Source organism: Leucoraja erinacea, chromosome 29, assembly GCF_028641065.1.
Source record: "Leucoraja erinacea ecotype New England chromosome 29, Leri_hhj_1, whole genome shotgun sequence".
In the NCBI taxonomy this organism is placed as follows: domain Eukaryota; kingdom Metazoa; phylum Chordata; class Chondrichthyes; order Rajiformes; family Rajidae; genus Leucoraja; species Leucoraja erinaceus.
Window position 1 is genome coordinate 17,857,997 of NC_073405.1, and position 27,565 is coordinate 17,885,561.

At 39.7% G+C, this 27,565-nt stretch overlaps 1 protein-coding gene across 2 annotated transcripts in view; it reads left to right on the top strand.

Annotated features, from left to right (window-relative positions):
- Window positions 1–27,565, top strand: part of kdm4b (lysine (K)-specific demethylase 4B) — a 280,148-nt gene that overhangs the window by 218,288 nt on the left and 34,295 nt on the right. For both annotated transcript variants that reach the window (XM_055658796.1, XM_055658797.1), the window contains 4 exons: window positions 2,327–2,543; window positions 13,649–13,725; window positions 17,039–17,094; window positions 18,630–18,738. In XM_055658796.1, coding sequence (XP_055514771.1) covers window positions 2,327–2,543; window positions 13,649–13,725; window positions 17,039–17,094; window positions 18,630–18,738 — 459 coding nt within the window. The remainder of the gene's footprint in view (window positions 1–2,326; window positions 2,544–13,648; window positions 13,726–17,038; window positions 17,095–18,629; window positions 18,739–27,565) is intronic.

Here is a 27,565-nt window from a genome sequence, read left to right on the forward strand (position 1 = left end):
AATAATAATAATAATAAATTTTATTTTTGGGCGCCTTTCAAAAATCTCAAGGACACCGTATAGTGATTAACAAGAATAATAAAACATATAATCGGAATAAAATAAATAATAAAGACATCACCAAAACACAAATTAAAAACAGAATTCAATCCAAAGACAAAAAATCAAAAACACAATGAGAAGTGTACATTGTTGCCTTTGACCTTCATTGCTGGCAGTGCCTATCAGTGGTAATGTTCCAAGCACTAGAATACTTCTTTGCTTTTAAAATCTCTCTTGAAATATCTGGTTAAGCATTTGCTCCTCCCTCATATCTCTGCTCCTTCAGCCCAACATTCAATTTTAGTTTTCTCCAGCAAAGTACCTTTAAAAAGAAAGTGTCTATAAATTGTTTTTGAATTGTATCTAAATTCTATTTTTTCAATGAATGCTCAATTTCTAATTTCTTAAGCAAAACCCTGTTGTGAGCACTGGCTAGAAGACAAGTACATTTTCTTGATGTCTGGGTGCTAGAAAGGAATATAACTTCACACATTAGAAAAGATAAGTTTGTTTTTACAATATTTTTATTTATTGGCTTGAATTTTTTGATTAATAAATTCATGTAGCAAGATCTAAGCATAAGTTTTTATAAAATTGATGGAAGGCCAAATAATGTCCCCATGTTACATTTGCAACACACTTTTGATTAAAGTGAGATTGATTTTGAATTGAATTCTGTTCGACATCAAACAGAGACATATAGAATTTGACATCTTCAAGTAATTGAAAATGATCTTTAAATGTGTTTGTATAATGTCGACATGATACAATCTTATTGGAAGGGGGAGAGGCGATGCAGAAGGAATATTTGAGAACAATTTGCGCAATAATATTCAGTATATTGAAATTACTATTTATTCTGGTTTTAAGATAACCAGTGAATGGAACAGGGCAGAATTGGTCAATCGATGATCAGTAGTTGACACCATTGTGGTTTAAAACTACAAATACAATGACCCTGGGTCTTACTGAACATCATGGTGTTCTCAGGCCTTTTTCTATAAAATGTCACCAAATGGGGATCCATGGGTGAACATCAAAGCCACATAGTGTTGGCTATGAGAACATCCATTTTCAAGTTTATCTACACACATATGTGCCATCAGGTTCAATCTCCTCTTCTGCTGGCTTTGGGGGTCCATGGTCAGTTGTAATTACTGAACACTTTTTTCAGATATGGACACTCATAGGTCAGGATTTTATATCATCCCTATGGCATTCTTTTTGACAGAATACTTTTAACTCCATGGCATATTAGTGAAATATGTCAAGATTTCACATAACACATAACTATGCGATTAATGTATGTGTTTATGTAGACGTGTATCCCTATAAATGTTAATAAAACTCATTGTTCCTCGTCTGGGAATATGATCACTTGCACAGGTTTTGAAATTCACAATCCACTACAGGAACAGGGGTGGAATTAAAAAGGGTGTTTCAATAAAATATCCTTTAAGGAAACACGTCCATCCTTACTCTGCCTTGTTTAAATGTGATTCCAAGCTTTCGGATGCAGTTGACTCTTTACTGCCCTGTGAAATGTCTGAGCTAGTCAGCCAGATCAAGTGCATTTATCAGCTTACCAGCTGTGGTCATATCCATCACATCAATAAATACGAAAAAATCGGGATTGCTAATATGTACACATGGGTGAAGAAGACTTAATTTAACATTTTGCCCGAAATTGGCTGATCTCCAACAAAATGCAGAATTTCCAGCTGAGCTTCCTCATTTATGAGCTGAGGTCTTGGATAATTCAGAAAACAATCATGAGGTATTGCTGTTAATTTTGTATACTTTTTTAAAGAGAATATTACCGAATGTTTTAAAGAGCCTTAAAATTTAAAAGGAAAGGAGGTTGGACGGAGCTTGGGGAAAAAAAACTCACAGGGTGAATAGTGACAAAATGTGAATGGATAATATTTCCAAGTTGACTGGCAGCATGTTGTCCAGAGGGCTTGTGTTCTTTTGTTGTCACTTGAGAATAGAATAGGTCAATACAGCCGGTAGATGAATTGTAGCCTCTGAATTTTATTTTATCCTTGGGCAGCTTTTCACTTACTTGTTCCTGCCTGTCAAGTTAACAGACTCCTCTGGGAGCAACAACATGGGATGTGGATAATTTGTTCTGTTCTCTTGGCCTCCGAGGTCACGAGCTGAATGTTTTTTCTTTGCCTAGAAAGATTTTAAACAAATTGTGCGTCATTGGTTGGAATTATGGTTGCAAAATTATATTGCAAATGCCCCTATTGATTCTTAAATTATGCCTTTATTTTTTAAGCCTGAAAGAGAAATTGCTCAGGGCATTTCCATAGCTGAAGGAAATTCCATCTCAGTGGCTGCCAAGGTTGGGCAAAAGACAAAGCCAATCATCCCAGAAATGTGTTTCACATCAGGTGGAGAAAACACAGAGCCTCTACCTACAAACTCGTACATCGGTGAAGATGGTACCAGCTTGCTAATTTCCTGTGCAAAATGCTGTCTACAGGTCCATGCAAGTAAGTATATAATTTGTACAAAAATTATATTGTCAAAATGTAACTCCTTGAAAGTTCTCCAATCTATTAACCCATGTCGCTGAGACTATTGGACTCAATGTCATGTTTTCCAAATTAAAATTCTGTCTGAATTCAAAATTTTTAATTGAAAAATGTAAACATAATGACGAAGGACCATTCAAGCATACTTAATCTCGAGTCTGTGTTTCATTCTGTTGTGGTCTTTGTCCTGTAGCAAGTTGGATGTCTTGGTTTTGAAGAAGATACAGGATGATATTGGGTTAGAGCCCTAGGAACTGAAGAAGGCTGTTCAACCTTTTGTGTTTACAGGTTTTAATTAAATCAAAGCTGTACCTTTGCTCCATGTACCTGTCATTGTTGTGTTCAATTTCGGTAAGAAAGACCTGCCCGATTTTGTTCTGAAACTTTCAATTATCTTGAGCGCCTTTAGAAGGACCAGGATAACAGATATCTCCCCTGGTGTGAAGGACTGTTTCCTAACATTATCCTGAACTTGTTAGACTCTGCTGTGTTGTTTTTGAAAACATATTTTATTTTCTCTACCCTATAAATTCTTTAACCATTGTGTTGATCACCCTTTAGTTTACAAGGAATCTAAAACTTGGAGTAAAATGCTAGTCCATGAAATCTGTACCATAATTTAAGTATTTTAATCCAAGCATCATTCCAGTAATACGCTGGTCCATTTTCTCTGGTGCCAATTTGTCCTTCCAGGGAGTATGGTATCTAGAACACATGCTATATATATGGGTTCTAACCAGGTCCTTATACGCTGAAGCATAACTTTTGCTTCAGGTGAAGGCTTTGTGTTCCATTAGCTTTATTACTTTTTATTTACCTGTGTACTAACGTTTGTAACTTCTGTGCATGAGCTCTTACATGCTAATGATCACAGTTTCTAATCTCATCATTTGGGAATGCTCTGATATATATAAGCAGTTTTAATTTATATCCAAGCTTTCCAAAGCAAGAAATTACAGACTACCTATTATGTAGTCTGCCTTCTGTAGTGTTGTGCCTCAACCCCTGTGTGTCTTCTTTTGGAACTTTGCTCCCATCTATATTAGGAATATCAGTAAGGAGATGGATTACAGAGTTGGATTACTTTCCTCTGCACAGAGCCTGTTGAGAGATTTAATAGTATTCAAAGTTAGGAAAGGTTTGATTGTTTAACCACTGTTTCCAATGCTAGAAGCTCCAATAACCACAGGATTAATGTAGTTGCTGAAGGGGAATTGGGAAAATGAGAACAATTTACGACCTGAAAAGATGATGGAGGCAGATTCTGTGAAAACTCCCAATGGGGAATTAAACCTGTATTTAAAGAGGAAAGATTTACAGGGCTTTGTGCAAGAAACCGAAAAGAAAACTAATTAGGCAGCTGAAGGAGTCTGACTAAGCTTGGTAGTATTCCATATTAAGAGATTCTGTGGGGAAAAAAGTGGGAACACCGATATTATTTCCTAAATGACAGACGATACTACTGCAGAATCATAGTGAAAGGTTTGATAGGTTTTTGTGGCTTCTGCATGTTTAACGGCTTGATCTCTTTAATTATTCTTGTATTGCCTACACTGACTACAGAGCATTCTTTGAAAAATTAATATTCTGCTCTTTGTTTAGCTAAAGTATTGATTCTCAGCATTTCTCATATTTCACATGAAACATTTCCAATGTTTATCTATCTAATTTGCCAGCACCTCCATTTTCTTATTCATCCATTGGAACGTATTTATTTATTCAATGCCTCGAGGATGTCATGCTTGTCGATAGACCGTTTAAGTAACTGTGGTGATTATTTCCTTTCGGAAGTGGACAGTTACGAATTCCTTACCAATGTTTCCAAAGCAGCACATTGCAAACACCATGCTTCATCAGTTGTGCATCTCATATTGACTACATGTTAACACTCCCATGTAGAATGAATGTTTCATGTATTAGAAAAGTTAGAATGTAGAAAAGATAGATATGGAATATCTATGAAGTAAAGTATACCTTTGTATTAATTTTTAAACAAAGGTAAAGTGTTCCTCTTATTTTTTTTTAATCTCCAGATGATTGCAGTCTTTTTGTATTTGTTCATTATTTGGAATCTTGGTATCCTTGGCAAGGTCAACATTTATTGCCCAACCCTAAAGTGGTGACCCACTTTCTTGAACTGCGGCAGTTTTGTTTAGTGTATTCGCTGTTGTGTTTTCCAAGCTAGGATGGTGTGTGACTTGGGGAGAAACCTGCGTTAGGTGTTTCCATGCAGTAGCTGCCGGTTTGGTGGTGGAGGTCATGGGTGGGAAGGTTCTGTTGAAGGCAAGTAATTGATACATTTATCAATGCTACCAACTGCGAGGCAAGTAATTGATACATTTATCAATGCTACCAACTGCAGCCACCATATGCTGTTGGTGGAGGGGAATTAATGTTCAGGGTGGTGGATAGTGTTGCTTTGTTTTAGATGCTGTCAAGCAGCTTGAGTATTGTTGAAGTTGAACTCATACAATCAACCAGAGAATATTCCCTCCACACTCCTGACGTGCCATGAATATGATGGAAAGGCCTTGGGGCATAAGGAGCTGAGTCACTCTCTGCAGGATAACAAGCTCTGACCTGCTTTCTCAGCTGCAGTATTTATGTAGCTTGTCCATTTTAGTATTTGGTCAGCGATGACCTGCACGAGGGGAAACATAGATACACAAGAGCAGAACAGACCATTTGGTGTCAGCCCTATCAGTGCCATCACTAAAGTGAGAAGAAATGAGTACAATCCTTAATTTTGATATTGTATTTTCACTCTCTCATCATTCCCTTGATGCCTTTCCTATCGAAAAATCTATATTTTCATTTTAAACATATTTTTTACTTGCCCTCCACAGAGTGTTCCAAAGGTTCATCACGCTTTAAGTGAATACACTTATCCTCATATCAGTAATAAATGTTCTGATTTATCCTGAGACAGTGATACCATATTTTTAGACCCCACAGTTAGTAGAAACATCGACCATACATCCAACCAGTCAGTTGTGCGTTTCAAGGAGATTTCTCACTCTTTGAAACTCAAGTGAATACAGGCCAAGGTGACCCAGCCTCTCCTCGGACAACAACCCCAGGAATCAGTCTGATGAGCCTTAATCACGCTCCCTCAGAGAAAAGGATATCCTCTCTTGGGTAAGGAGACTAAAGCTAGACATAATATTCCCCATGTCCTCTCACCAAGGCACTGTCTCATTAAAGGAAGACATCTTTGTTCCTGTGGTCAAAAACTATTGACAGTGAAGACTAACGTGCTATTTGTCTTCTTAACTGCTTGTCAAACGTACATGTTTACTTTCAGTGATTTATACACAAGGACAGCCAAATCTGTTTGTGCATTTACATTTCCAAATCTATCTCCATTTAAATATTACTCTGCTCAACATTTTTCCTATCAAAGTAGATAACTTCACATTTATAATGCAATTGGTTGTGTATTTGCCCACACACTGAACTTGTCTAAATCGCCTTGAATCCTCTTCACCTCCTCCTCACAATTTATCATCCCACTCATTTTTTTCTCATACAAAATTATCAATGTCTCTGGTGAATGGCTCGGGCTGGAGCACCAATCCAACTAGTCACTGCTTGCCACCCTAAAAAAGAATGTTTATTCTCTCATTCCGTTATCTTTTTATCAACTAGTTTTCACACCATAAAACTCTATTATCCCAAACCATATAACCATATAACAATTACAGCACGGAAACAGGCCATCTCGGCCCTACAAGTCCATGCCGAACAATTTTTTTCCCCTTAGTCCCACCTGCCTGCACTCGTACCATAACCCTCCATTCCCTTCTCATCCATATGCCTATCCAATTTATTTTTAAATGATACCAATGAATCTGCCTCCACCACTTCCACTGGGAGCTCATTCCACACCGCCACCACTCTCTGCGTAAAGAAGTTCCCCCTCATATTACCCCTAAACTTCTGTCCCTTAATTCTGAAGTCATGTCCCCTTGTTTGAATCTTCCCTATTCTCAAAGGGAAAAGCTTGTCCACATCAACTCTGTCTATCCCTCTCATCATTTTAAAGACCTCTATCAGGTCCCCCCTTAACCTTCTGCGCTCCAGAGAATAAAGACCTAACTTATTCAACCTATCTCTGTAACTTAGTTGTTGAAACCCAGGCAACATTCTAGTAAATCTCCTCTGTACTCTCTCTATTTTGTTGACATCCTTCCTATAATTTGGCGACCAAAATTGTACCCCATACTCCAGATTTGGTCTCACTCAATGCCTTGTACAATTTTATAAAGGCTAGCATACCAAAAGCTTTCTTTACCACCCTATCTATATGAGATTCCACCTTCAAGGAACTATGCACGGTTATACCCAGATCCCTCTGTTCAACTGTATTCTTCAATTCCCTACCATTTACCATGTACGTCCTATTTTGATTTGTCCTGCCAAGGTGTAGCACCTCACATTTATCAGCATTAAACTCCATCTGCCATCTTTCAGCCCATTTTTCCAAATGGCCTAAATCACTCTGTAGACTTTGGAAATCCTCTTCATTATCCACAACACCCCCTATCTTAGTATCATCTGCATACTTAAACCAAACCAAACCCTATGTATTTTAATTTTTCACATGATCATCTTATATAGGACTTTATCAAAGGCCTTCTGAAAATCCAGTACACCACAAGCACCAATTTATGTCTCTGGAAAATGTAAATTATGTTTGTCAAACATGATTTCCCTTTTATAAATCCATTTTGCCTTTGTCTTATCCCTTTGGTGGTGTTGGAGTTAATTATCAACGATAGATGGTTCAATTCTATTTTGCTGGCGATGAGCAGTGTCTGGCATACCACAAGCATGCATCAAGATCCAGACAACATTTGGGCACAGTCTGAAGAACAGCAGCAAGCATTCATAACACCTTCCATTTGATTACCATTGAGACTAGACCATATACTATAGACTTCCTATAAGAAGTATATAGGAGAGGTCTCAACCCAAAACATCACCTATTCCTTTTCTCCAGAGATGCTGCCTGACCCACTGAGTTACTGCATTTTGTAGATGTGAATCAGCATCTGCAGTTCCTTCTTGCACATAACAAGTAATTAGTTGTAATGCATTTGACTTTCTTGTTGGGAACATGAGCAATTTTCACCTGGCTGTGCATTGTTATCTGTAGCCTCCTACACGCTATTTAATTGTTCATGAACTGCCGTAAAACTAGGAACACTGAATGAAAAGTTTAACAGTAAACAACATATTTCTTATGGCATGGCAGAAACTTAGAAAGCTACTGAAGTGTCGGCAGTTTGTGCACCTTTTTATTCTGCATGCGTTCTGTCAACAATTCACCCCATAACGTGTCAGTGCACCATCATCTTCCAACATGTGGCAGAATGTGTCAAACTTTACTGTGCTTACCTAATAGCATTGCAAAGCACACAAGATTGCTAAAATGCCCATATCTTTAGCTGTACTCCAGCAGTTGTCTGCTGTGCACACTTGCTGCGAGCTCTGTTCTATCATATCTATTTGTTTAGTTACTGCAACCAAACCAGTTGTACTGTTGCACTGTGAAATATGTGCTTCCATAATTGTGGCTGAAAATAGTATGAACTATTGCATATCTCCACATTTGTGATGAATTTGATTTGAATTATTCTCACTTTTCTGGAGGCCATTTATTATTTGGCCTGATGGGGAGAATTACCCCAGATGACGTTCTGTTCAGCCTTTCATTGAACATGTAGCTGTAATATATAACATGTAGATGTTGCTGTAATTTCACTATTCAATTTCTTTTGCATGCAAGTTTATGTAAATCTGATAAGTGCATCTTTTAATGTAAATGACCTACTTCATTGTGAAACAGTCAAACGCGTATATAAGAAACAGAAAAAAACAAAATTGAGCCAGTATATTTTGGAAGTGAATTGTAGATCGGTCGACTTTTCGGAGAGTGGAAATGTTCACTGAATGTTTTCTCTGAATTCATATGCATTGATGAAGTTATGTTATGTATAACTTTGAAAAATGCACAACGTTATTCAGATAAGGTTGCAGAAGGGACAAATTAACCCAGAGGCTTTAGAATCTTTGCAATCCCAAAATGCTTCATAGCTAATAACATTGTGGATGATCAGCCATGATCACAGTGAATGGCTGGCTCAAAGGGCCGAATGGCCTACTCCTGCACCTATTGTCATAACATTATTAAATTAGTTGTGCCGATTAAATAGACCAAAACAACAGGTTTCACAAATAGTAAATTAGATAAGAGACTTGGATTTTTGATAATGAGATTAATCCTAATCAGGGCACCAGTTTCTAAACAAGCAGACACATTTATTGTCTTAGCCGAAAATATGGTGTTTCTGACATTGCTGCAATCCTTCAGATCTCCCCCTTCCAGTCATTCTAACCTCCCAAATACCTTGGTGTCTGATCTATTCTCAACGAGTCTACGACAGTGACCCAGGAAAAGTGTTATCATTCTATAAGCGAGTTCGGTATTCCGACTGCATGCCCAGGTCATAGGTCACACGCGATAAACATTCTCAGCAGCTGTGCTGCTGCATGTATACAGACTTGAATTTCATCCGTAGTCAAGATCGAACCCTGGTCTGCGGCGCTGCAAGCGCTGTTGAATTGCTACTAGACCATCCCCGTCCCCTCCCGAGTGTCCCATCCCTGTCCGGAGGCGGCTGGAGATGTCCGGGGTGACCCTGGCCTGACGGGACACCGGCCAGGAGCAGTGGAGTTAGCACTTCTTCTCCGCGCTGGCTGGGCCGCCACTGCTCCGGTTTGGTGTCCCGTCAGTCCAGGGCTGTCGGTTACCCGGCGGGACAGGCAGAGTTGAGCTGGAGTTAGCGCTTCTTCTCCGCGCTGGCTGTAAGCCTGGGCTGCCACTGCGTTAGGCCGGTGTCCCGTCAGTCCAGGGTTGTCGGTTAACCTAGCGGGACAGGAAGAGTTACAATAGACAATAGGTGCAGGAGTAGGCCATTCTGCCCTTCGAGCCAGCACTGCCTTTCAATGTGATCATGGCTGATCATCCACAATCAGTATCCCGTTCCTGCCTTCTCCCTATATCCCCTGACTCTGCTATCTTTAAGAGCCCTATCTAGCTCTCTCTTGAAAGTATCCAAACCTTCTGAGGCAGAGAATTCACAGATTCACAACTCTCTGTGTGAAAAAGTGTTTCCTCTTCTCCGTTCTAAATGGCTTACCCCTTATTCTTAAACTGTGGCCCCTGGTTCTGGACTCCCCCCAACATCGGGAATATGTTTCCTGCCTCTAGCATGTCCAAACTCTTAATAATCTTATATGTTTCAATAAGATCCCCCCTCATCCATCTAAATTCCAGAGTATACAAACCCAGCCGCTCCATTCTCTCAGCATATGACAGTCCAGCCATCCCGGGAATTAACCTTGTGAACCGATGCTGCACTCCGTCAATAGCAAGAATGACCTTCCTCAAATTTGGAGACCAAAACTGCACATAATACTCCAGGTGTGGTCTCACTAGGGCCCTGTACAAATGCAGGAGGATCTCTTTGCTCCTATACTCAACTCCTCTTGTTATGAAGGCCAATATGCCATTTGCTTTTTTCACTGCCTGCTGTACCTGCATGCTTACTTTCATTGACGGATTAAAAAGGACCCCCAGTTCCCATTGTAGTTCCTCTTTTCCCAACTTGAAACCATTTAGATAGTAAATCCTGTTTTTGCTACCAAAATTGATAACCTCACATTTATTCACATTAAACTGCATCTGCCCACTCACTCAACCTGTCCAAGTCACCCTGCATTCTCCTAGCATCCTCCTCACAGTTCACACTGCCACCCAGCTTTGTGTCATCTGCTAATGTTACTTTGAATCCCTTCATCTGAATCATTGATGTATATTGTAAATAGCTCCGGTCCCAGCACCGAGCCTTGGGGGCACTTCACTAGTCACTGCCTGCCATTCTGAAAGGGACCCATTAATCCCTACTCTTTGTTTCCTGTCTGCCAACCAATTTTCTATCCAAGTCAGCACTGTATCCTCAACACCATGTGCCCTAATTTTGCCCACTAATCTCATTTATGGGACCTTATCAAATGCTTTCTGAAAGTCCAGATACACTACATCCACTGGCTCTCCCTTGTCCATTTTCCTGGTTACATCCTCAAAAAATTCCAGAAGATTAGTCAAGCATGATTTCCCCTTCGTAAATCCATGCTGAGCTGAGTTGAGCTGGAGTTAGTGCTTCTTCTCCACGCTGGCTGTAAGTCTCGGCCGCCACTGCACCAGGCCGGTGTCCCGTCAGTCCAGGGTTACCCCGGACATCTCCGGCTGCCCCCGGACAGGGATGGGACACTCAGGAGGGGACGGGGACGGTCCAGTAGCAATTCAACAGCGCTGGAGACCCGAGTTCGATCCTGACCACGGATGAAAAGCAGGTTTGTATACATACAGCAGCACAGCTGCCGAGAATGTTTATTGCGAGTGACCTTTGACAAATCCCATGATTCCTTGCGTTTTTCGGAATACCAAACTTGCTTATTAAGTTATCTGTTTGCCAGTCTATATTTTTAGGAGTATACTTGCACATTAGCTCCATCTACAATCCAATCGCTAAATAAAAATTTCAGACTGCGGATGTACTGAATTTACATTCAAGAAATTGAATTTTTCTTTGTGTTTGACTGAGAAAGGCCAGAAGCAAAATTATTTATTAAAACTCAAGTAGAATGTCACAGTATAAATTGAATTCAACCCAATAGAAAACAGACTGGATATAAATTTCCACCCACGTTTGAACTTATCCTTGCAATAGCAGATGTCTATAAGCCCATATATTTCCTGTTCCTTACAAGGTGCCTAAGACAATTGTTGAGATTAATTATTTGGGAATATGTTGTGGTAGCGATGAGCAAAGCTATTTTTCTGGTGTTCAGATTTAAAAATAGTTGTTTGAATGGTGAATTTCAAATGTTGATTGCAGCCTTATAAATAAAAATACTGAGCTAGAAATCATATCTTGGTGTGGGAGACGAGGCAATAAAATGATGTTAGTCCTGTTTTGTTATGCCAATGAAAACTGGTTAAATTAGAATAATAACTTCAGTCCCGTTTGTAAAATATTTATGCTGAGATCCTCAGACAAAATAATTTTCTTTTGAGAATTGAGTTTAACCTAAATCAGTGAAGTGACAGTTCATACCTAATGAACAACAACATAAAACCTATGGAATGAAGGAGGATATGTTGTGAACCTTGTGGCAAATATGTTCCAGTCTGGCTTAATCAGTCTACACATTAATTTGTGTTAGTTATTGTGAAGAAGCTTTAATGCTCTAATAATTAGAAGAGCCTGCAGTCAGAATGTGAATGGTAAAAGTCTGATCCTGAATTTATGGACACAAGGTAGCTTTGAAGTGTCTCCACTGTACATTTATTTGGCATTGATCGAGTTCTTTTATGCTTTGCATTATCCCCCAAAACAAATTAATTCTTCACTTCTGCTGGTCATTTACTGCTTTCTCATTTGATGAAGGAAATCACACAAGAACTGAAGAACCACTTTCAATGAGCCAATGATTGCTTTTTATTGTTTTTACCTACACAAAGACTCATCGTACCATGATTAAGCTGTATTGCTGAAACACTCTTACATTGAATTTTATGTACTGGGCTTTCTTATGGCAGGGATTCGGATTACTAAAAAATAGCACACTTGCCCATTGGGTCCTACCTTGCCATAAAATAACTGTACAGAAAATTGATTTAAAATAAAAGTTTACCATTGTTTTTCTGTTGTCTGGCAAAAGGCAGCAATTTAGATGATCACGACCATACTCCATAATTGTTTCAGTTATGTTTTCATGACTAGTAGTTCTCATAGAAACATAGAAAACATAGAAAATAGGTGCAGGAGTAGGCCATTCGGCCCTTCAATCCAGCACTGCCATTCAATATGATCACGGCTGATCATCCAAAATAAGTACCCCGTTCCCGATTTTCCCCCATATCCCTTGATTCCATTAGCCCTAAGGGCTAAAGCATCTTGAAAACATCCAGTGAATTGGCCTACACTGCCTTCTGTGGCAGAGAATTCCACAGATTCACAACTCTGGGTGAAACACTTCTCGTGCTTCATATTTATTTGTAACTGCTAATTTTGGAGAATTGTTTCAGCTTTGCAGTAAAACATAATTCCACACTCGCCATAGAAACATAGAAAATAGGTGCAAGAGCAGGCCATTCGGTCCTTCGAGCTAGTACCGCCATTCAATATGATTATGGCTGATCATCTAAAATCAGTACCCTATTGCGGCGTTTTCTGCATTTCCCTTGATTCCCTTAGCCCTACGAGCTAAATGTAACTCTCTCTTGAAAACATCCAGTGAATTGGCATCCATTGCCTTCTGTGGCAGAGAATTCCCCAGATTCACAACTCTCTGGGTGAAGAAGCTTTTCCTCATCTCAGTCCTAAATGGCCTCCCCCTTATTCTGAAACCGTGACCCCTGATTCTGGACTCCCCCAACATCGGGAACATTTTTCCTGCATCTACCCTGTCCAATCCTCTAAGAATTTTGGATGTTTTTATAAGATCCCTTCTCATCCTTCTAAATTCTAGTGAATAAAAACCCAGTGAACCCATTTGTCAGTCCCGCCATCCCGGGTATTAACCTGGTGAATCTATGCTGCACTCCCTCAATAGCAATAATGTCCCTCCTTAAATTAGGAGACCAAAATTGCACACAATACTCCAGGTGCGGTCTCACCAGGGCCCTGTACAACTGCAGTAGGACGCCCTTGCTCCTAAACTCAACTCCTCTCGCAATGAAGGCCATTGGCTTTCTTCATTGCCTGCTGTACCTTACTTTTAGTGACTGATGTACAAGCTCACCCAGGTCTCGTTGCACCTCCCCTTCTCCTCATTTGACACCATTCAGTTAATAATCTGCCATTCAGATAATAATAATACTGAGGGAAATGGGGATTAATGATTAATATTTAGGAATAATTAAGGCACTGACCTTAGGGGAGGCGAGCATGTTTGTTAACATTACCAACGAGCTGATTTGCTCTTTACAGGTTGTTATGGTATTCGACCAGATTTAGTCAAAGACGGCTGGACCTGCTCACGATGTACAGCTAATGCTTGGACAGCGGTGAGTGCTCCATGCAATATTCTACACAAATATTTTGAACTAATCGAGATCCAGCATCTGAATTCTGAATTGCTAAGCCAAGTTATCTTGATTGTTGGGATTGGGGTACAAGCAGTGAGAGAAATTAATGGACCGTTTCAATTAAACGCGGCTTTGAAAGTTTTGTGCTTTGCCTTACCATTTAGAAATAGAATGGTGACAATTCTTCCCCAAATTGGTGGACAGCTTTCACATCCTCCTGCTGTTACATCCAGTGTAATACCTGTCAGAAATTCCATTTTTGTGCAATATTAGCTCACCTTTCTCGGAGTAAGTAAAGAGAGGCTCCAATTAGCCTGGACGCTCCCGGGAGGAGAAATTAAAAAATATTTCATTTTCTCTTGATTACTATTGGTAACATTTGGAAAGCCATCGTGGGTGGACATTCGGCGGTGAAAGGAATAAATTCAGCTTTAGTTCCGTCAATGGATGCCACTGAAATAAGGAATACAGATAATAAATAACAAGAACTTTGCCACAGGATATTTTATTTGTTGAGGATTTATTTCTAGAAACGGTTTTAAGTAGTGATGCCTGCAGTTGGTAAACTTTTGTGGAAGTGAAGCCTTTGTGGCGAGCTTTCACAGAAATTGCTGGTCTTTTAAAAACATGCTTTTGAGCCAGCAATGGCCTTTAAAACAAGTCAATTGTGATATTGTCCACAGTAGATACCTGACACTGACAAGTCTTTGAAACACTATGATCTTTTTGAACCTTACTGTAGAAAATTCCCCCCCAGAGGAAAGATGGACAACAAATAGAAATGTATGTCATAAAGTTCCCTGCACTGCTTCAGGATCTGACAGTATGAGAATAAACAAAGGGAAAGTAGTGGACTGAAACATGTGAGGGGAAGGACGCTGAGTATGTGGTTAATGTCCAAGCAGTCCATGGACAGATGATACATTTGTTGAGAATCAAGCATGTCATTGATTCAGTTTTAAGTTATTAATGTCAGCTTCACATGTGAAGGGTTTGTCAATGAATTATGTAATATATTTTTCATTGGATTTGTTTGGGAAGCTCTTGTCAGGAATTGTGCAGAAGTGTTGGCATTACAACAATTGAGCCCATTTAGTGAATTTGTATATCATAGCAATCTCTGAGACACTCAATCATGAACCACATTGAAGCATCACACTGTCTGTGATCAATGTGCTTATGGATCTTGGGGGTCAAGTCCATACCTCACTGAAAGTGGCAACACGGGTATAGAGAGTGGTAAAGAAGGCTTATGGTGTGCTGCTTTCATCGGTCGAAGCATTACATATAGGAGTCAAGAAGTCACGTTGCAGATTTATCGTACTTTGATTAGGCTGTATTTGGAGTATTATGTGCAGTTCTGAATGCCTTATCACTAGAAAAGAAAGCAAATGCAATGCTAGCATTTATTTCAAGAGGGCTTGTATACAAAAACAGGGATGTAATGTTGAGGTTCTATAAGGTGCTGGTAAGGCTGCATTGGAATATTGTTAGCAATTTTGGGCACCATATCTATGGAAAGATATGCTGGCTCTGCAGAGGGTTCAGAGGAGGTTTACAAGAATGATCCCAGGAATGAGTAGGTTAACCCATTATGAACGTTTGTCAGCACTGGCCCTTTACTCGCTGGATTTAGAAGAAGGAGGGGAAACCTCATTGAAACATACAGAATAGTGAAAGGCTTAGATAGAGTGGATGTGGAGAGGATGTTTTCACTAGTGGGAGTGTCTAGAACTAGAGGTCATAGCCTCAGAATTAAAGGACGTTCTTTTTGGAAGGAGATGAGGAGAAATTTAATTAGTCAGAGGGTGGTAGAATTCTTTGCCACAGAAGTCAGTGGAGACCAAGAAGTCAGTGGATATTTTTGAGGCAGAGATAGATAGATTCTTGATTTGTACAGGTATCAGGCGGTATGGGGAGAAGGCAGGAGAATGGAGTTAGGAGGGAAAGATAGATCAGCCATGATTGAATGGCGGAGTAGACTTGATGGGCTGAATGGACTAATCCTACTCCAATTCCTTGTGACCTATTACAGAAAGTAGGTGGAGGCTTTGAAGAGGCGCAGAAGAGGTTTACTAGAATGCTGTCTGGAGTAGAGAGTATTAGCTGCAAGAATAGGTTGGACAAACATTGATTGTATTCTCTGGAGTGTTGAAAGCTAAGGGGTGACCTGATAGAAGTTTATAAAATTATATGAGGCATAGATAGGGTAGATGATCAGAACGTTTTTCCTCGCACAGATTCTTGTTGAACATCATTGGTTACAGCCAGAATAACATCCCTCAACCTGTACCCTCTGACTTCTATGGGTAAGCCAGATCTGAATCCAAAGTGTAAAATCACAATGGATCCCATGGATTTTAATCTACCAGATTAGCCTACCATGAGGAACTTGTCAAATGCCTTAAATAGGGGATGACTATAAATGTTTATTTTTAAACATAAATAACCGCAATTATGTTTGCTTTTGATTATAATATGATCAGTTTATTGGAAAATTGATTATTGTTCCTTAACAATGTATGATTTCTGTTAACACTATTGACATGCTACATTTCGTGACAATAGGAACTGTAAATGCTGGTTAATTAAGAGAAATGGAGACAAATCCAGGTGGGGCACAGGGATAAAAGGGGAAAAAAAGGGGTTGGTTGTTTGTCGGCTAGTTACCCCAAATTGGATAAATCAGTGTTCCTGCTGTTAGGTTGTAAGCCACCAAGTGGAATATGAGGTGAGGTTACTCGAGTTTTATGTGCGACCTCACTCTGGCAATGAAGGAGGCCCAGGACAGAAAAGTCAGAATGGGAAGAGGAGATAAAATAGTTAGCAAACCTATCACATCCCAATGACATGGGTGTGTAGGCTAATTGGCCTCTGTAAATTGCCCCTAGTATGTAGGGAGTGGATGAGAAAGTGGGATGACATAGAACTAGTGTGAACGGGTGATCGATGGTTGGCACAGACTCGATGGGCCGAGTTTCGAAGCTGTTTCTCCAAACTCTAAACTGCAATGTCAATATAGGACTCTGGGTTACTGGACTTGTAACTTAACCATTCTGCCAACACCATATGTTGCGGCATATCTTTGTGCCTGTCTAGGGAATGGCTTTCACAATATGGTTTCACATTTCATGTGGTTATTACAAGAACTGAAATAAAAAATAATTAAAATTTTAATTCAAAATGGAAACAGTTTTTTTAGATTCAGTCTAATTGTGATTGTTTAGGTGGAAATCCTTTTGATAGTTTTTTAATTTTCTGTTTAACTTTTGTATTTTATTCCTCGATTCAGGCTTGCTGTTTGTGCAACTTACAAGGTGGGGCACTGAAAAGTACTACTGACAAAAGGTAAAGGAAGCATATTTTAAAAAAGCATTTAAAATTACTCGCAAGTTTTCATAATCCACATATCGTTAAGGCGTTGCTAAATAGAGCATTCCCTTGTCAATGGATAGCAAGATCCAGAAGTATATTGTGTCTGGATAAGAATATTAGGTTGTCTAAAAAGCCAAGCTTAAGCAGTATTGTTACTGGAACCATTGCTATTTGTAGTGAGAACAGGGATACTGGTTTTGCAAAAATATTTAATCGTATTTTGCATTACTATTATGAATCAGTCTAATAGTAATTCAGGATACAATTGCCTTAACTGTGATGTGACACATAGCTGTTCATTATAGGGAATATTAGCCTGATGGTGGTGAATTTGTGGAATTCATGGCTGTGGAGGTTATTGGGAATTTTTAGTAAGGGCATCAAAGGTAACTGGGAGAAGGCTGGAGAATGGAGTTGAGCGGAAAAAATAGACCAACCATGACCGAATGGCAGAGGAGTCTTGATGGGCTGAATGGCCTAGTTCTGCGCCAATGTTGTCTGGTTTTATGTCATCCCAATCTGGAGAGGTTCCTAATGTTGATGGTGTGCAACAGGCCAGAGAACAGAGCACAACTTAATTTTTTTTTCTTGCATGAGGCCAAAGGTATAGTGTGCAATTGACAAACGTTGCATGCTACAACCCCTGTCTCAAGGTGCGAGTCCACCCACGAGTGATCCCGAGTTTAAAACAAATCAAACTCGTGGTAATCACGTAGAATTAACGTAGCGGGAACTTCGGAACTCGTAACGCTAACGGCAGGTACTCGGGAAACTTGTTAACTCATGAAAATCTTTCAACACGATGAAAGGTTTCCACGAGTCAAGTTTACTATTGAAGTAAAAATGTTGAACTTTTAAACTCGTTGTAAGAACGTAGTAGCCCGTGCGTTTACCGTAGTGACTCGTGAGTCTACCGTGGACATTCGTTAACTCAGCGGGACAGGCAGCATCTCTGGAGAGAAGGAATGGGTGACGGGATGACATTTCCAAAATTCTGCTGCGTATTTGTGTTACTCCAGCACTGTGTGTTCACTTTTTGTCAACCAGCATCTGCCCAGCAATGGGAAACGTCATCCCGTCACCCATTCCTAATCTCCAGAGATGCTGCCTGTCCCGCTGTTAAAGAATGCCCATCCGGGGGTGTTTCTCACCTGCTTACAGTGGTTGACCGTTTTACGCGGTGGCCAGAGGCCATCCCGCTCATGGACACTTCAACCCAGTTGTGCGCTCGTGCCCTGGTGGCAACTTGGATCCCTTTGATGGTGGGGAGGTTAGTATCCGTGATAGATGGGGCATATCTACCACATTTAGTAATTTCTTTTGTTCAAATGACTATGGAGTCGAATTACTATAGCAACTTTGGGATTAGTGTTTGTAGGTGAAACCCAGTGTAATGAAAGTGAATGCATTTAATATCACTATTGCTCTCAATGGAAATGTAAAGACAAATTGTAGTTAGATCCAAAGTGTCTGTGAGCAAAATTTAATAACTGCATTTGTCTGTTTAGGTGGGTCCATGTGATCTGTGCAATAGCCGTTCCTGAGGTGAGATTTTTGAACGTGTTGGAGCGAAATCCAGTTGATGTGTCTGGGATTCCAGAGCAAAGGCGGAAATTGGTAGGTGTTTAATGGATCATTATTAATTTGGTTATCTTCACCTTGATCCTCATGGTTTATCGAAGTAAAGAAAACGTAACTTAAAAATGTAGAGAGCATGCATGCCTTAAATCAAGTTCAAGTGAGTTTATTGTCATGTTCAAGTAAATCTCCAGTAATGCAGAATCTGAGGGTCTTTGTGTCATACTAGCAGATTTTCTGGACTATTGGATGCTTCTCCTACTACAATTGGCCCAACACAAGCAATAAACTCTTTTTACTTGGGTTAAAAATTCAGCATTAATGTCATTGAAAGGAATTGACAGAAAATACAGCATCATGTTATGTCTTCATGCAGCACTCACATACTTGAAAGTATTGTGAAAGGTAGTTGTTAATGTTTTGTAACCGTATATGGTAGCCATGTTGTTCACAGATATCTCACATACAGCAATGAAACTAATGAAGAAGAAGCACATTTCCAATTCGGTCCTGACTAGCATCCGGTCTTCAACTGATTGTAAACTTCAGCTTGTATCCTATGGTAGACAAAAATGCTGGAGAAACTCCGCAGATGAGGCAGCATCTATGGAGCTAAGGAATAGGTGACGTTTCGGATCGAGACCCTTCTTCAGACATGGATTTCACATCAGTCTGAAGAAGGGTCTCGACCCAAAACATCTCCTATTCCTTCACTCCATAGATGCTGCCTCACCCGCATGGATAGGATGGGTTTAACGGGAGAGGGCCAAACACAGGCAGGTGCGACTAATGTTGGGGCAGTGTGGGCAAGTTGGGCCAAAGGGCCTGTTTCCACGCTGTATGATTCTATGACTTTATAATGTGATTGTGTTATTTTATCTATTCCAGCAGTGTTCCAAATGGAACAAATTGAAATTCCTTGCAGAAGTTAGTGTTAAATTATGTAGGCCAAGTGAGTATGATTTAGTGTAGCTGATCAAGGATTGGTGATGGTGTTCTTTGGATCCCTTTGTTTGATCATAAGAAAATAACGAAATATCTGAACAAAGCCAAGAGAACTCAATCTGCCCTTTGTTGTACACCCCTCCATTCACCCACCCGTGATTGATTTGGAGAGTTCTCTGTCCATAAAATGAACGTGAGCAGAATATGCAGAGCAGAATCAAGAAGCAGCTGCGGACCTTCTTGGGGTGGAGCTGATGCCAACCTTGGCCTAAGACCATAATTGACCCAAAAAGTTAACCCAAGAGAGGACCCTGTTGCTCTCTTAGCTGCTGATGCCGAGACTGAGCCAAACTGCTCTGCCACTGCAGCTTTGCCTGACCATTGGATTCAACACCAGTTGTGGGACATTTATGTTTTGTATGTCTTGCATGGTTATGTATTGTAAGAGTGTTGTGGGTCAGAACATTCTGCCTTAAAAGTTGAAGGAAAAACTCTAACTGCATTTTCTAAAGAATCTGAATATACACTGAATAGCCTACATCTGTACCGTATATTTATGATTCTGTAATTAGAATTGATTTTATTACTAGCGATGCGATGCATTATCAGAATTACTTTAATCTTTCTAAGTATTGTTGGTTTTTCAGCACCATAATCTAATACAGCTATTGTGTGCAACAGGGAATTAAGATTATAAATTAAATACTCGGGTTATTGAATAAAAATTGCAGTTTGATTCAGTTTTATGTACACTGATATTGCACTGGTTTATGGGTAAAACTTCACTTTCAAAACAGTACAGAATACCTAATATCCCAGTGATCAGAGTACGTGTGTATTGTACCATGCTGTACCCTACATAGTATGTGTCTTAAGAGCACCAGAGTTAAGACACCTACAATGTCTTAAGGTAGGGTACTGCCTACTCCATCCACACCCTACACACTAGGGGCAATATAAAGAGGCCAATTAACCTACAAACCTGTACATCTTTGGGATAATATTGTGTGTAATTATGGTCTCATAATATGAGGAAGGACATTATTGCTATTGATGGATTGCTCCCTCTCCTTTCCCCTACCCTCAGTCACTCCCTCCCTGCCTCCATAACCCTTCTCCCCTCCCTATCCCCCTGACCCGCTGGGCCCGTTCCCCAACCCAATATTCTACCACTCACCCATTCACCCAATGAAACCCGTTTCCACCACTCACCTGTTCCTCCAACGCAACCCGTTCCCCAACACAATATTCCACCACTCACCCAAAGCCCCCAACTGTGCAGGCGTGGCTCATTTCCCCTCATCCCCAACACTCCTTCCCCCTCCTCTTCACCCTCCCTCGCCTCTCCTCCTCCCCCCTATCTCACCATCAGTCACTCCTTCCCTCCCTCCATAACCCCTCTCCCCTCCCTACCCCCCTCCTCTCCCTCTATCTGTTTAAATAACAAACAATCCTCTCCTCGTCCCCTCCCCCACTGCTGCCTTTTTTTTAAATGTAAATGAGATCGGATTGTGATGTCATTGTCGGGTGGAGCACTGCTGACTGGCAGTTGATGTAAATTAGATCCCATTGTGACATAGCTGGAACTGCCACTGCAACTTCAAGCGATTTTTCTCAAAGTGGGATTTAGTAAAGTTGAAAATGTGAAAAACTTGTAAAATATAACATCAATCTGAATGAAACTTAATACACTACACCACGGGACAATTGTGAGTAAGGTGGTCCAAATATTGTAGCGCTATCGTGTACCGATTTGGCGTAGTTCCGGGCATGAATCACAGACACGCAAGCACGCTCACACATAGACAAGATGAGAGTTTTAGTAAGATAGGTAGACATACAGACCAAATGCAGAGGAATTAGACTAGCTTAAATGGATCATTTTGATCATCGTTCATGTTGGGGTGGATTGCCCGTTTCCATGATGTAAAAATCTTTGATTCTATAACTATTGGTTTTCTCAACTGTAATACATTCAGTAAAAACCTGCTTCCAGAACATATTGTAGATGTTTATGACCAAAGATGATGATTTGTTAGAAACTGCAAAACATAAACCATTAAAATAAGTTACATAATAAACACAAACATAGAAATAGGGCATTTAATTCACATGACCATGTTGTGCTTTAACCCCATGAGCGGAGTTATAATCTCATGTACCAGCAAACATAGTGACGCAATCAGAGCACCAGCAACCTGGACTTAATCCTATTCATTAGTACTGTTTGTGTGGAGTTAGCATATTCTGCCTGCGACCACCTCCTCGTGCACCAGTTTCCTACCTCATCCCAGAGACAGTAGGTTAATAGAAGAATAATGGGGCAGTTGATAGGTGTGTGGAGATAGTGTTGTAAGAAAACACGAGGAGGAATGGGATTACTCTGAGAGCTGGCACAGACCCAGTGGATCTCTAGTCTCCTTTTATGTTGTATAAAAATATGAAATAATAGCCTCAAGGCTCAGCAAGAACTAAAATTTCTATTTAAAAGCCTTCAATGTAGCAAGGATATCCCAAGGCATTTCATAGGAACATTACTGACTGAAGAATTGATACCAAGCACATAAGGCGGCATTCGGGTAGTTGACCAAAAGTTGAGTAATAGGTTTTTGTCAGCATTATAAAGGAGGAATGTAGTAAAGTGATTGGGTGAGGGTATTCCAGAGCTTAGGCTCTTAAACTGAAGACGTAACATTCAAAAATAGTGATTACATTTTGTAATTTCAAAATGCTGAATTGGAAGAACTCAAATGTATTAGGGTGTGGGATACTTAGAGCTGGAAAGATGGCAGAGTTAGAAAGGGGAGAGATGATCAGACATGATCACATTGAATGGTGGTGCTGGCTCAAAGGGCCGAATGGCCTACTCCTGCACCTATTATCTATTGTCTATTGTCATGATGGAGGATTTAAGAAACAAAGCAACATGTTCACATAGATTAACTGTTCTAGATTAGAAATATGCTTTACTGTATTATAGTGTTGCAATACAATACCAATTTGCTCCTGAACCCAATAGAAACACATGAACATACAGATTAGGAGCAGTAGTAAGACCCATGACCTTGAAGCTTGGCCATTCAGTAAGGTTATTTTACCATTGTAATTGTAGCCTTAACCCCATTTACCATTTGATAATCTTTCATCCACTCCTTGCTTATCAGGAGTTGATACAGTTATATCATAAACCGGTTCCACCGGTTTTTGAGGAAGAGCATTCCAAAGATTCAAAACACCCTGAGAAAAAAATGTAATCTCATTGTTATGTTAAATCGATGACACTTTATTTTTAAACAGTGACCCTTATGTCTCCGAAAAGAGGAAATATCCACATCCACATGCCAACACCCTTCAGGATCTTGGATCTTAATTATACCCAGCCGATCTCCTCATTAAGAGAACCCGACCGTGCTGCGTCTCAGTGTAGTAAAAAGCTCTGAACTAGTTCCAATGTACTAATATGCTTCGTTGAATGAAGAACCCAATATTTGACATGCATTTCTAGATACGTTCTTATCAATGTCCTCATGTAACTGAAGGATAATGACCCTACCTTTATAATCAGTTCCTTTCACAATAAACAGTGATGTTCGGTCATCATTTCTAATTGCATGCTGTACTTGCCTGTTAGTCTTCTGGGAATCATGCCTGAGGAGCCAAGATCTCTTTGCTTCTCAGAATTATACAATATCTCACAATGTAGATAAGTGCTTTTCATATTTCCTGCCAAAATGGACAATTTGACATTTTCCCACAATTTAAAATTTTTCCAAATCCCCGCCCATTCTCTTAAACGACCTATATCTCTTTGTATCCACCTTTTGTTGCCTTTGCAACTTACTTTCCCACTAATCTTTGACATCAGCCAATTTTATGACTTTTTAATGCCTTCACGCAAATGCCACCCATTGCATCTCGCCAACCAGTAAAGCTCTCATCTATGCCTAAAACAACACACAGCGCTGAAGTCACTCAGCAGGTCAGGCAGTATCTCTGGAGTACATGGATATGTGAGGTTTCAGGGCGAGACCCTTCTTGGGATTTCTTCTTCTGTGAAGAAAGGTCTTAGGTCAAAACGTCACCTATCCATCTTTTCTAGGGATACTGAGTGACTCGAGTACTTTGTGTCCTTTTGTATATTAACCGGCATCTACAGTTTTTTGTTTCTATATTTCCCCTACTCTACTTCCTGTTCAAATGTCAATTCTCTACCAATGCCAATACATTACTTCCTGCTTTGATTTTCCAAAGTAACCATTCCTTGTAATCACAATAAGAAGTCCAGGCTAATTGCTTCTCTGCCCCTACAATGCCTGCTGATATTTTCATCCATAAACCTTAATGTATATAAATGTATAGAAAATGATGTGAAGCATAGATAGGGTGGACAGGCATACCCCGCATGGAAAAATTAACTAAAGAGCATAGCGTTAAAGTAATAGGGACAAAGTTTAACGGAGATGTGCGGGGCAGGTATTTTTTTTTACAGAGGGTGGTGAATGCCTGAAATGTGCTGCCAGGAATAGTGGTTGAAGCAGATCCATTAGTGGCATTTAAAAAGACGATAAGCGTATGGATATGCTCAGATTGGAGGGATATGGGTTATGTGCAGTTACATCATGTTTGGCACAGACATTGTGAGCCATAGGGCCTGTTTTTGTTCTGTTGTGTTCTGTGTTTTATGTTTGTGCATCCATAAATCTCAATAACCCTCTTCAGCAGAGGAATCCAAAGATTCTCAACTCTTTGAGTAAAGATATTTCTTCTCATCTCAGACTGGCTGAGCCCTTATTTTGGTATCATGACACTTCCACCCCTCGCCCCACCTTCCCAGTTCTAAACACCTAGTAAGGGGAAAGTAAGGGGAAATTTCATCCCTGTATTACCCATTCAAGCCCAGGGAGAATGTACAAACGTCTCCGGCGCTGCATTCGCTGTGACTGCCTGTTCTTCCTACGTTTACTGTTGTTAGAATCGTTACCTCCAAATATATTATTCCTCTACTAATCTTAAATATTATTAATGTGTTGAATAAATTAAAATGTCTTCATTGTAAGGGTCAATTTTTTAACAGGTTATATCGATACATTTTTGTTGTGGTTAGCACAACATTTTCTCACTGTGTGATTGGGCAATAGATAGGCAAGAGTCTTAATTCTGACTTACACAATTGACTGAGTTGCAGTTTCTTTTGGTCAGAAGGGCAGGGATCCTGTAGACTAAATCACAAAACAAAGTATTTCCCCATGGTCTAGGAGATTACTGCCTAATCCCATCCTGGCTGGAGTTGCCTCGTGAAGACAAATTGCCAGTAGCCGAACTCTTGAAGTCTATAGGGATCCTGAATAGGGATCTGGAAAAATAAGCCTTCTGTATGTTATATTAATTTTACAGGGCTTTACCTAGTTATTTGTATTATCAGCAGCCAAGTAAGCAACTGATTTAGCTTACTTTTAATGTAATCAGCATTTTAAAATTTGGGATTCAGTTTCAGGTGCTGCCAACATTAAAATTTAAAGAACTGCGTTATCTAATTAATCTATTATTGATATCTTAAAACGTTTCATTTAAAGTCTTAGTCTGATTGATTTGGCCGTAGGCTAACCTATTAAAATATAAATAATATTATTATCAGCATAATTCACTGGATAGATCAGAATTCTAAACATGCCTGTTAATGAATTAACAAAAGTCAGTTGTGAAGTACAGGTGAGGTTTTCCAGCAGCTGGGAACCAGTGCAGTCATTGGCAGAGTAATTCGAACAATTCGCATGAAAGAAAGAAAGGGAATTGTGAATTTATAAAGCATCATGCACACCGTGATTTTCAGGACATCCCAAGGCACTTTACAGCCAAATAAATATTTTTGAAATGTCTTCACTACTGTAATCTAGGAAACATAGGGGGCAATTTACACACAACTGACTCCCACAATCAGCAATTAAATTATGACCAGGTGATCTGGGTCTTTTTTTAATCGCGTTGAACAAAAGTTAAATGTTAGGCAGAACATTTTGGATAACTTTCCTTATTGTCATCAAAGTGGTGCCAGGGAATTTTGAACATCCATGTCTGAATGTGTCCAATTTAATATCTGAAATCTGAAAGACTGCACTACTCGCAGTGAATAGTTGCATTATGCTTTGTAGATAATACACACTAAGCACAGTAGGCCCCTAGAGAATAAGATGAATGGGTGAATTGTCAGGCAGGAGGATAGCTTTGTCCCAGGGTGTCAAATTACTTGATTGTTGATGGAGCTACATTCATTGAGACAAATAGGGAATATTTCATCATACAGCTAACTTGTGACTTCTATTTCATAGAACAGTGCAGCCCAGGAACAGGTCTAACTGCCCACTATGTCTGTGTCAACCATGAAGTTGATCTAAATAATCACATCTGTTTGCTCATGGTTCATGGTCCACTGCCTGTTCATGTGCTAGTCTAAATGCTTTATAAATATTGCTATCGTATTTGCTACTAACACTTCCCCTGACTGCGATTTTGAGGCACATGTGTAAACAAAAACTTGCCTCACACATCTCCTTAAAAACCTGCCCCCTCACACCTTTATAGCTGCTGGACAAGCATCTGAGAGCCAGGAACTGAATAGTTTACCTGTTTCTGATCTGTATTTGTTACAGCAATGTTTATGGCAAGTTCAGTAACGCCTAGTAACCATTTGTCCAAGATATTGGCGGAGGGGAATCAAATGATTTAATTCAGACATCCAAGTACAATTTCTTTCTTCATATTCCTGATTCGCACTTGGGCCAGAAGTGACGTCTGTCTATTTCTGAACGTGCATTGTAAACAAAGAATATGTTAATTTGAAAGATTTGCACAGTAATTCAATGCACTGTTGGTTCTCTTGAGATGTGATTGTTAATGGAAAATTTGTGCTGAAGATGTAAGTTGCATATTTCAAATTGTAATTTCACATTGCTTATCACCATTGGCCTAGGAAGAGAATTATGTCCATGCAAAAAGGAAATTCTTGCCTTGGGAAAATGCAGTAAATAGCAGAAAGATATGAGGAGTATAAATAATTTTGATCTCAACACAGATGAATTGTAAGAAAAGCATATGTTGTAAATTATGGTGCAACTTCCCTCTGACTCTTGAAGTTCTCAAAGGATTAAACAGCAAACACATTCCACTCTAAACAGGGCTAACATGGCCTTTTAGCAGTTTTTGTACATTATTATGTGTTCAGCGTGAAAGCATGAGAGATTGATGCTGTCAGCTAAAAATATTCATTGTTTTTACAACTTAAAGACCGAACTTCAATTAGAATTTTCATTCTGAGGAGATGCTGCCAACTGGAACATTACAGATAATTATTATCCAGCAACATTGACAGACTGAATATGTTGTGACTGATCTTGCTCATTTTGTGCTTAATCTTTCCTGGAACTTTTTGGCATTTTTTTCTCGATGCTGTCATGACAGCAATGATTTAAAAAAGCCTTTTATCAGACAATTTTAGTAGTCCTTAATAACATTAGTGCAAAGGGGAGAGGGTAGCTTGGTCAGTCCTTCATTTCTCTAGTTCATCAGTATCAATGCAGACCCCAATGCGGGATCCTCCCACTTTGCACATGTGGGGCAGGAGATGCATGGTCGAGTGGCCATATGTGTAGTTTGAAAAGTGGTGCATATGCTGTACACTACACATCTGCCATACACAGCCATCTTGAATGTTCCTCCATTTTGAGAGATCATGTGTCATGGGTTCCCATGAGTCAGTGGAGATGTTAGACTTTTTCATAGATACAAAATATCCTTCAATTGTTTCTTCGCCATTGATAATGAAAGAGTAAGTCTATGTACCAAGGATAGATTCACTTCTGTTGATTTAACATCGTATTTTTTTTGTTTTTCATGTGAAACCTCAGAGAAATCATACTTTCCTTTT